General features: G+C 35.3%; 1 protein-coding gene across 1 annotated transcript; it reads right to left on the reverse strand.

Annotated features, from left to right (window-relative positions):
- Window positions 1–2085: 2085 nt before the first annotated feature.
- LOC125196721 (protein LATERAL BRANCHING OXIDOREDUCTASE 1-like) lies at window positions 2086–3555 on the reverse strand. The gene is made up of 4 exons (XM_048095333.2): window positions 3264–3555; window positions 2941–3188; window positions 2538–2865; window positions 2086–2462 (listed from the first exon to the last, which is right to left on the reverse strand). Exons 1-4 carry the CDS (start codon window positions 3507–3509, stop codon window positions 2214–2216), a joined length of 1071 nt encoding a protein of 356 aa, XP_047951290.2. The 5' UTR covers window positions 3510–3555; the 3' UTR covers window positions 2086–2213.
- Window positions 3556–10468: the final 6913 nt, after the last annotated feature.

Here is a 10468-nt window from a genome sequence, read left to right on the forward strand (position 1 = left end):
CTATGAGGATTTTGATTCCTTTATAAACTTGTCTAAGAAACCTTGGTTTCCTATATGAATAAGATTAGGATTGTAATTGAGTCGAATTATTCATGAGCTAGACTATGATTGTTTGAGTAAGTTTAGCTTGAAAACATAAAAGTGGAGTATTAATTTGGTTTCACTATTTTTTTTTGTACTACTAAATAAGTAGTACTCACATTTTATGTGTTAAAGAGAATAAAATCTTAGGAAATGTAGTATATTTGTTCCATAAAAATAGACATTTTTGGGATGAAACCAGTTTTAGTGTAAAATTGAAAAAGTAGGAGAGAGTTAGAGGAATTGAATAATTGCTAGAAAGTGTCATCTCACTAGAAAGAAAAAGGTTTTCAAAAATAGAAGTGGATTACTTTTATGGGACGATCAAAATCAAAAGATGTCTATTTTAATGAGATTGCGAGACTATAGTACTTGCGAATGAAATAATCTATTTTTGATGTGTGATATTGTTTGATTGTCCCTTTTATATTTTATTGTAAGAGGAGGAATTGGAATATAGTTAGCATGATTAGAAATTATTTAATGATTGTAGCCCTTCTAGTGATGATGGTGGAAATTTCCCTCTTCAAACCCACTACTTTCACTGCATAGTTAAAAAGAACTATTTTGTCTCAATAATTCACATTTCTTTGGACACATGTCACTACGCTGTACATATTAGCGTACGGCGTTGTGACACAAAGTGCACCCAATATTTGCACGCTTGCTCGTGCTTGAACACGAGTTGTGTGGCCCAACCAGCATATGATATGTGACATTCTCATTTCTTTAATACAACAATTGATTTTTAAAAAATACATATTTTTCAACGATTATTAACGATATATTTTTTAAATAATTTTGATTTTCTCCTATAAATGCTAGTATTCCACTTCATTCACACCCCTCAATGGTGATGTGGCAGCACTGACAATGTGTTATGGCTGCAATGGAATTCAATCAACCCTGACTACTGAAGCAAGACATTCACCATGAAAGAAAGCTACCGACGAGAACGGGTGTTTTTCGTCTACCAATCTATATGAGTTGAAAGTTTTATTTATTTTAACTATGTGTATTTCATTTATTACAATCTAAATGTTTTAGTGAGTTTTAGTATTTTTTGTTAATTCAAAAGTTAATTTAATTGAAAATTATAACTGAAACTAGTAAGAAATGAGAAATAGTAAAAGTAAGAGAATACTATAGTGATTAATTTGTTATTGCTTGGCCGTGGGTAGTGTTGGGAATATGCTAATATTGTATTGCTTCATGTTTGTCTTCTTTGTTGGAGGTGTTGTGATTTATCCAACGGGTACTTTGATATTGTCTTGAAAATTGAAATGGCGATTCAAGGGCTACATCAACACCAATGCCATAAAGCCTACACTTGGAATTTTCTATTTTCTATAAAAAAAAATCTAGTCTTGTAGGAGTACTAATTTGCATGATATGATATGGTCTCGCAATTAACGATGACTTCAATTCTAATAAGTCACGAGATCCAAACATAACAAGAAAAATCCAAGCCAAGTTGCTCAGAGGAAGTTAGTGCCAATTATACCACCAACTTGATGCAGACAAACATGATTGTGGGCTCTCCTCTTCTTCCTCCTCCACTCACAAAAGCTCCCCAATCAATCAATGGAACTCTGAAAACATTTATTTTCTTTTTCTTTTTTTCTTTTTTTTGTAGTGAAAAAACATGGTGTTAGTGAATGGTGATGCACCAAGATTTGATCTCATTATTACATTCACCTTTTTCAAACAATGGAATCTGTTAGGACAAACAGTGAAAAGTGATCCTCTTCTGTTGGAATCTTTGCATATTAGCCCTTCATTGCAATAAAGCACTCACAAAGTTTTAGGCCATTGGCAATTTAAGCCCCCATTTTAACATTCTACTGAAGTCTCATGCAACAAATTTGAGAGCTCTAATAGGTCAAAGTTGGTCTAAATTGTAAAAGACCTCAAAAGTAGAGTCCTGAATTGTAAATAACCCAAAGAAAAAACTAGTTATATCAGCCCACTTGCTTAAATTATTCAGTAAAAATTCCAGGCAAATTCAAAAAGAGAAAAACATTTGATTTGAACATGAGAACATAATAGAACTGGAGATATCTGTTACATCAACAACCTTCTATTCACAAGTCCTAAAACACTTGACATTTTCAAAGAAAAAGAAGCTACTACTAGTTCACAATCTTTGCAAATTCCAACCTCTTCTTCCCCTGCAGTTTGTTGGTAACATAGTGCTTACTATACTCTCCATGATTGTATGTCCTATACTTGCAAGGGTTATTCTCATCTACAAACTCCTGCATTGGACCGAGCTCGATATCGTAGCTTGGAGCATAAAATGTCACTATAGACAGCCTATCCTTCTCCTTGTGAGTCACTGCTCTGTGCTCCACACTCTTGTATCTCCCATTTGTCAAAACCTTCAAAACAAAAACAAAAGTTATAAACAACTATCAAGTAAAGTGATTAAGTTGTTGTGCTAATAAGAAAAGTACCTCAATTGTATCTCCAATGTTGATGACTAGTGCATTGGGAATGGGCTGAACTGATATCCATTTACCATCTTTTAGTATTTGGAGGCCAACTGAGCTGCCCTTCCCCTGTTGCAGAACTGTGAGGGCACTTCCATCGGAATGCGGGCTTAGCCCTAAGACGAGATCGGGCCTCGGACAAGCCGGGTAGTAGTTCATCCTCACTGCTTGCACAGCCACACCAAACATCTCCTCAAAAACATCCTCTTTTAGTGCAAGTGTTGTGGCTATATGTTTCAGTAGATTCTTGCATAGTTGCCTTACTTGTGCTGAGTATGTTTCCACAGTCTCACTGTTGAAAACAGTTTAAATAAGCACAGACTATGAATGAAACTCAACAATCAAGATAGTGGTGCAAAAACTTCACCTGAAATCTGAAGGATTAGATGGCCATAGTTTGGGATTCCTAATGTAGTCTGGTATGACACCAAGTGCAAACATGTTGCACCAATCCAATTTCTGATCTTCAGAGAAGATGAAGGCCTGACCATAGCCTTGCACAGTGCCAGGAGTCATGGGGTACTTCTGCTTCTCCTCCAAAGGCAACATGAAGAAATCCATAGCCACTTTCTCTATTCTCTCACCCAACTCCACATCAATCCCATGATTCACAACCTGCAATAAAAAGCATAGTAATTAGAAAAACAATACACTTATTTTTCAAGGATGCAAAAAAATTTAGAGATGAACCTGAAAGAAGCCCCATTCTTGACAGGCTTTCATGAGGTTGTGTAGTTCAGCAGTGGTTCCTTTGGCAAGTTTGGAGAGATCAATGAGAGGGATGGTGTCAGAGCAGAAGATGGGCTTGTCCAGCGCTGGCCTCTCCGTTGTGTCGCGGATGAATCTTGGAGGGATGTGTGAGGATTTGGCATTTCTGAGCTCTTGAACATCATCTATGTGGCCTACTTTGATGGCTGAGATTGGAGCTGGAGCCATTGCTAAGTTAAATGTTGAGGTTATTTTGAAGGTGGTAGTTGATGAGGTGATCAAGCCTCTATTTATAGAATTATAGATGGGGTATGCATTGTAGTAACTTGTACTAGTAATACTTTTTCAATAATTGTAGGCAACAAAAATTTGGCAAAAATTAGTGATCTTTGGTACTAGTGGTTGTTGTATTATGGGCATGATTCTTTGAAATTATTTAGTGGGACGAGTGTCATACTATCATTAATTGTATTTTCTACTTATACTACCTTAGTTAAAAATTAAATTGATGTTGTTCTGTGGGTTAAATTCAAATTTCAAAAGTGGCCTTCTAAAACAACGTGGTGTATTTATATTGCAAAATTCTTCATATAAGACTATGGTTAGGAATGCCACTATTATTTTATACAAACGGAGTATAAAATAAAAGAAAAATGGAAAAAAAATTGCAAGCCATCATATTAACCTTCGCGTGCAGGTGTGAGGCTCGTCCCATCCCGTCCCCTCCCCTTGGAACGTCATCCCAGAGCACTCAGAGCATTCGTTATGGATGCTATTTTCTTAGTGTTTTTGCCATATATCCCTTTTGATGTAAACTTTTATTATGAAATAGAATGAGAGCAAATTTATTTACTTAAATAATAATCTACATAAAGCGAAAATGAGTGGTAAATAGAGATTGTTTGGTAAAAAAGAGGGGGAATAATAGAATTTGGAATCTCTAAGGTTACGACTAGGATATGTGATGTGTATTTGCTTTTTTTTTGAATAAAAAACAATGTGATGTGATTCGGGTTATGGAGAGGAAGTGGTGGTAGTAAGTAGTAGGGGCCAAAAAATTCCCATTCAACTATTATTGTGTGTCTTCATTTGGACAGACCAAATCAAGTGATTGATGCCATCATATTCTCCTTATAGGCTAAGACCAATACAAATTAATTCTAAATTAAGAATGGAATATTGCTCATTTGTTATCATAAAAAGATAAATATATATTTCTAAATTGTAAGAAAATTCAAGAGAAGAAAATACATAGAAAGATAAATATATCTTCCCAAACTATAAAGATAAATATATCTTGCCAAACTATGAAGAAATCTAAAGGGTGACAAGTGAAAAGGAGAGAAATCTTGTAAAGTAAATATATTAATATACATGAATTTTCATCATTTAACCCTCGAACCAGAACCAAAACCAAAACCAAATAGTGCGCAAGTCATTCACCAACACCCAATAAAGTAGAATAAAAGAGGAGATTTAGGCATTTAGCATAGAACTTGTTTTAACATCCAACTCATTCTCTAACATCACTAAAATCATTTTGACGGAACCCACTGAAAGGGAGAAATTCGGACACCAACTCTTAATCTATTATCGTACACTATATACACTAGAAGTCTTTTCTCCCAAGCTCTCAGTTCAAACTCTAATCTTTGGAACGTAACTTTATTTCAAATATTCCAAATTAATCAGGAGATAACATAGACTATAGATCTTGACCAAAAACTTTTTGTCAAACTTAATGATTTTAAATTTAATGTTGTACAGAGATACTTGGTGTTGGATGTCATCAATAAATGTACCTTCACAAAATTAAAGAAAATATGGACTTATGGAGTGTATGTTCTTATAGGATAATTTATGAAAATAATTAAATATGATTTTCGACTTTAACCTTCACATTTATTCTAATTAGTGTTATCATTTTTGTTTAGTGATTAAATTTTAGTAAATCTTTCCCAATGTTGTCGAATTTTTTCTCGTCCTCTTTTTGAACATATATCTAGAATATACGGAGTGTTTTAGAGTTTAAATAATACTACAGTAATACACTACTCATAAACTTACTATTTGTAGACAATGTACTCTTTAATTGATGGAACTGATTGACGTTCTCATCGAGGAATTTTAATCGTACATTTTCTCAAAAAATGAAACAGTTACGAAATTAAAGACTTAAAAAAAGTTTGATGAGAGTTATTGGTGGCCGCATGCAATTTAATAGCACCATGTCACCATCGTCATTAAGTGTTGTATCAAACGATTGTGACAATTGATTTTATTTTTAGTCGTTCAATTAGCACTCCAATGTAACATAATTAAACGGATTACACTGCTTATTTTCTCGCAGCTATACTGTATCTATTAAATTTGATAGAACAAAAACCAGTAATAATTACTCCCTCTGTCCCATTAGAAATTAGAAATGCAACGTTTTCCTTTTAGGCTGTCCCAATAAAAATGAAACGTTTCTTAAAATGGAAACAACACTCTCTCTACTTTTTCTTTTCTCTTACTTTACTCTCTCTTCATTAACTCACAAAACACCACTGCATAAAATCTTGTGCCGGAAATCAAATGTTGCATATTTATTGGGACGAAGGGAGTATAAGATACTCCATCCGTCTCTGATTAGGAGTCACACTTTGACCGGGCACGGATTTTAAGAAATGTAAAGAAAAGTTAGTTGAAAAAGTTAGTGGAACGTGGAATCCACTTTTTTATATTAATTTTATAATAAAATGTGAGTGAAGTGAGTTAGTGAAATGTGAGACCTACTTACCATTTATGGTAAAAATAAAATGTGATTCTTAATGGGGGACGGACCAAAATGGAAAAGTGTGACTCTTAATCGGGGATGGAGGGGGTATATTCCGGCGAAATATGTATTGACGATCGAATGTCCACTCCTAATTCAAACCAAAAATAAAAAACTCATCACCGTCAGAAAATGGTACTCCTATTAAATGAGCGGTCCGACTTCAATTCGTCTAGGGAATCGATTGATACATCTATATATAGCAACTCATTTTAAATTAAACCGATTTAATCATACAAATTGGAGGAAGATTTTATGTGTTTGGTGATATAATGGTGCACGAAAACTCCATTATTCACAATGGAGAAAAATCTTCATCCACGCTTAGGTTTCATGTACTATTGTATCATCCCATGTGCATAAGTTTCGTAAAACTCTAAATTCACACTTAGGTTTACCAAACTTATGCATATAGGTTTGTTTGATATATCAAGCCATTTGCATGAATGTGTCTAGTCCTAGCATTGCAATATATGTTTGGTTTGTCTGATGTTAACAAATTCAAATTTCATACTCCCTCTATCCAATTGAAGATGATCCATTTTTCTTTTCATTACTAAAAATTAAAACACTTTTTTTTATGTTTTATTACTTCTCTTTTACTTTACTTTCTCTATTTAACACACAAAATAAAATTGCATAAATCTACGTGCCGCTCAAGGAAGGGGTCATCTTCCGACTACTAGATTTAACATAAGGAACGAAAGATTTGTTTTAACTTTTAATCATCAATATGGCCAACAAAACACAAATATAGAGAAAAAAAATGAAAAAATATAAAAGTAATAACATGATTACATAAATTACAATTAAAATACGTGTAAATATCTTATTCTAGTAGTAATATTGATGATGAAAGTAAAACAACTCCAAATTAAGAATGAGAGTTGACAAGAGGTGACAAATACAAGTTGGCTCATATATCTGAGTTTGGTGTCCATACATAGTGCTAAAGTCTATCAACCAATTATTCTTTGCAAATTGACCAACCCTTCCCGTCTATTTGGGACCAACTTAATATCAATCCCCCTCACAACGCGTGGCGACACAAACAATTCAAATCCCAATAATAACACCGTATTTTCTATTCGTACAAGCAAAATATTCCTAAATCTTTTTATGTCAATTCCCTTTTAATCAATGTCTTCTACACGCTTTTATTATCTCCTTCGTAATCAAGTTATCTTGGTTTGACCATTCCTTTGTGGTTTTTAACCTAACTTATTTAACAAAACATTCCACCAACATTCCACATCTGTTTTTCCATTTTTTTAAAAGTTAAATTGAGATAAGCTAAGCTATATAATTTGATCACATCTCTTCTAGGCTTGAAACATTTCGAGTTTTTATTCTTGAGTTTTAATGTTTGTGTGTAATATTGGTTGAATGTTTGTAATCTTGTACGTCCCACAAAGTAGTCTTAGTGGGATGGATGTTTATAAATCATAGAGACGATTCGAAATTCTTCTGATTTTTTATAGATTTCGAATGAACGTTAATCATACAAAAATATACAGCAAAATATTTGGAAGGTGATGAAATGCAGCAAAATATTTCGTTAATGGAAAGACTCTGATAATTAGCTATATTGACTAGTAATTTCACTCTTGTTATATTCATCTATACCACCAGTCTTTTATCTAACCTATGATCTATATGAGTGGCGGATCTAGGTGGGGTCGAGTGGGGTCGGCCGACCCCACCGCTGGCTCCGGTGAATCGCCTGAAAACGCCTTCAATCAGCCGCCAACCCCACAGTCTCTACATATCCGCCCCGTCGTCAACATCAGTTCTGGCAGCTTAGAGAAGAAGGGTCATGTTTCCTATATTAGTTTTATATTGATTGGGCTTTCTTCGTTACAAATTAATTAAAGACCAATTCATTTTTACCTTGTATATTAATATAAGTTTCAATAAGTTTCAATATTGAATTAATTCTTCATTATATTGAACTAGCTAGTGTCACACTCGTACGATGTACGAATAGATTTAATTCATCATAGTAAATTTATACGAGGGTTAGAAATCACAAACATGCAAGCAATCCCGACAATCCCGATGCATAAAATTAAACTACTTTTAAATCAACCAAGTGCATACATTTATATTTATAAAATTATTCAAAGTTTCCAATAATCACTTTTTTATCTATACCATTAAACAACTATCATAATTTTATATTGTATTAATAGACAACATAAACCTTTCAATTTAATTCACATCAAAAAGTTAATATACAAATTGTTAGAAAATGGAAGATTGTGATTGGAATCAATTACTCCAATTAGGTGATTGACAAAATATTTTATAATACTTGGTGCTCAAGAATACTTGGAGCAAAAATTCTACCATATTTACTTATTTGTAATCCCTATTTAAAGGGTGCTTTCTACAATGAAATTATCATCCTATTCAAAACAACCGTTCTCTTTTCTTCTTCCCTTTCAATTATGTTTTCTGTACCATTTAACATGGTATCAGAGCCAGGTTCCGATCCTGGGACCTGTGGGTTATGCACCCCATTTGTTGCCCAATGACCCCCGAACTCCTATTTCGTGCAAATCAGACCCCAAATTGTGTATTATTCCTGTAAATGCCCAAATTGTGTGTAAAAATAGGTTTAAGCTCCTAGAAAATTGTGGAATTGCATGTAAAGTGTCTAGTGAAAATGAGAAGAACGATAGGTGGATATTCAATTGTGGGGCGACAGATACAATAACTTATGATGCTTCGGATCTTACAGAGATTCATAAACCTCAGAAATCCCATATTCAAACAGCTAATGGGGAATTTACAAGAGTTGAAGGAGCGAGAACTGTGAAAATATCATCTACTCTTCAATTATCTAATTGTCTTTACATTCCTTCGATGTCTCACAAATTGTTGTCTATTAGCCATGTCACGAAGGAATTAAACTGCACCTTATTGATGCAACCACATTTCTGTCTGCTGCAGGATATCCGAACCGGGGAAATAATTGGACGTGGCACTGAACGTGATGGATTGTACTATGTAGATGAGATAGCTCAAAAAGGGGCCGCCATGCTAACTCACGGGTCTGCCGATAGGAAAGCTTGGCTTTGGCATCAACGCTTGGGACATCCGTCTATCGGTTACTTAAAACTATTATTTCCCGAATTTGTTTCTAAACATGATGAGTATTGTGAAACTTGTTTTTTGGCCAAAAGCCACCGAACTTCTTATCCTTTGAATAATACTCGTGTTGATTTCCCGTTTTCCTTAATTCACTCTGATGTTTGGGGGCCCGCACCTTTTACTGGGGGACAGGGTCTTAGATATTACTTAGTTTTTGTAGATGATTGCACTTGCATGACTTGGGTATACTTTATGAAACAAAAATCTGAGGTTTATACATATTTTTTACATTTTTTTAACCTTATCAAAAACCAGTACCAACACTCTATAAAAATCTTGAGATCAGATAATGGGAGGGAATTCGTTAACTCGACCATGAAACAATTTTTTCAAGAAAATGGCCTGATTCATCAAACCAGGTGTGCCTATACTCCCGAACAAAATGGTGTAGCCGAAAGAAAAAACCGTTCCCTCCTAGAAATGACCCGCTCTATACTCATTGAGTCAAAAGCCCCGAAATACTTCTGGCCAGAAGCTATTGCCACCTCAGCCTACCTCTTAAACAGATTACCAACAAGTATCCTCAAACACCAAACACCACTCCAAGCCCTATCCTCCTTCACCAAAATTCCACCACCCTTAACCCTTGAACCACGAGTCTTTGGGTGCTCCGTTTTTGTTCACGCCCCGAAACATGAACGAAACAAACTTTCCCCTTGTGCAATCAAGTGTGTCTTCGTGGGATACGGGGTAAACCAAAAGGGGTATAGGTGCTTCGATCCTAAAACCAACCGAGTGTTTGTCACCATGGATTGCAATTTCCTTGAAACCAAATACTTCTATACCCACCTCAACGGTCAGGGGGAGGGTAGTGGTAAGGACCCGCTAAGTTGGATATCAGCGCCAATGCCGACACCAAGTAATCTCGAAGTGGGCCTAACAGAGACGGCAGTAAGCAGTTCCGCCGAGCAAGTCTCTGAAGTAGGACAGTCTGTTCCTGAAGGTGACGCTCACCCAACTACTTCCCCGTTGAGGCTATCCAATGTAAGTACTGATAAGCCTGTAATCCTGGTTCCTTTTACTACTGATGATGTAAGTGTTGATGAAGAAACAGACCCCATTGCGGAGAGCACAGGTGAAGAAGCTAGTGAAGTAGAAGGGGTCGAAGGAGTTGACCCCGACACAGGGGGATACATCCTTCCTCATCGGGAGAATAGGGGAGTTCCACCTAAAAGGTACACATCTGAGAGGATTAACAGGAAGGCTCGCTACT

Source organism: Salvia hispanica, chromosome 4 (genome assembly GCF_029641045.1).
Source record: "Salvia hispanica isolate PSC_SH4W2 chromosome 4, Shi_PSC_v1, whole genome shotgun sequence".
NCBI classification, from domain to species: domain Eukaryota; kingdom Viridiplantae; phylum Streptophyta; class Magnoliopsida; order Lamiales; family Lamiaceae; genus Salvia; species Salvia hispanica.

What these genes read in the sequence shown, in the direction of transcription:
- LOC125196721 (XM_048095333.2), bottom strand. Translation starts at nt 3,509, where the DNA reads ATGGCTCCAGCTCCAATCTCAGCCATCAAAGTAGGCCACATAGATGAT. An exon ending in TCTAATCCTTCAGATTTCAG is followed by an intron (nt 2,866 to 2,940) that starts GTGAAGTTTTTG and finishes TGTTTTCAACAG; the next exon opens with TGAGACTGTGGAAACATACT. An exon ending in ACATTGGAGATACAATTGAG is followed by an intron (nt 2,463 to 2,537) that starts GTACTTTTCTTA and finishes TTTGTTTTGAAG; the next exon opens with GTTTTGACAAATGGGAGATA.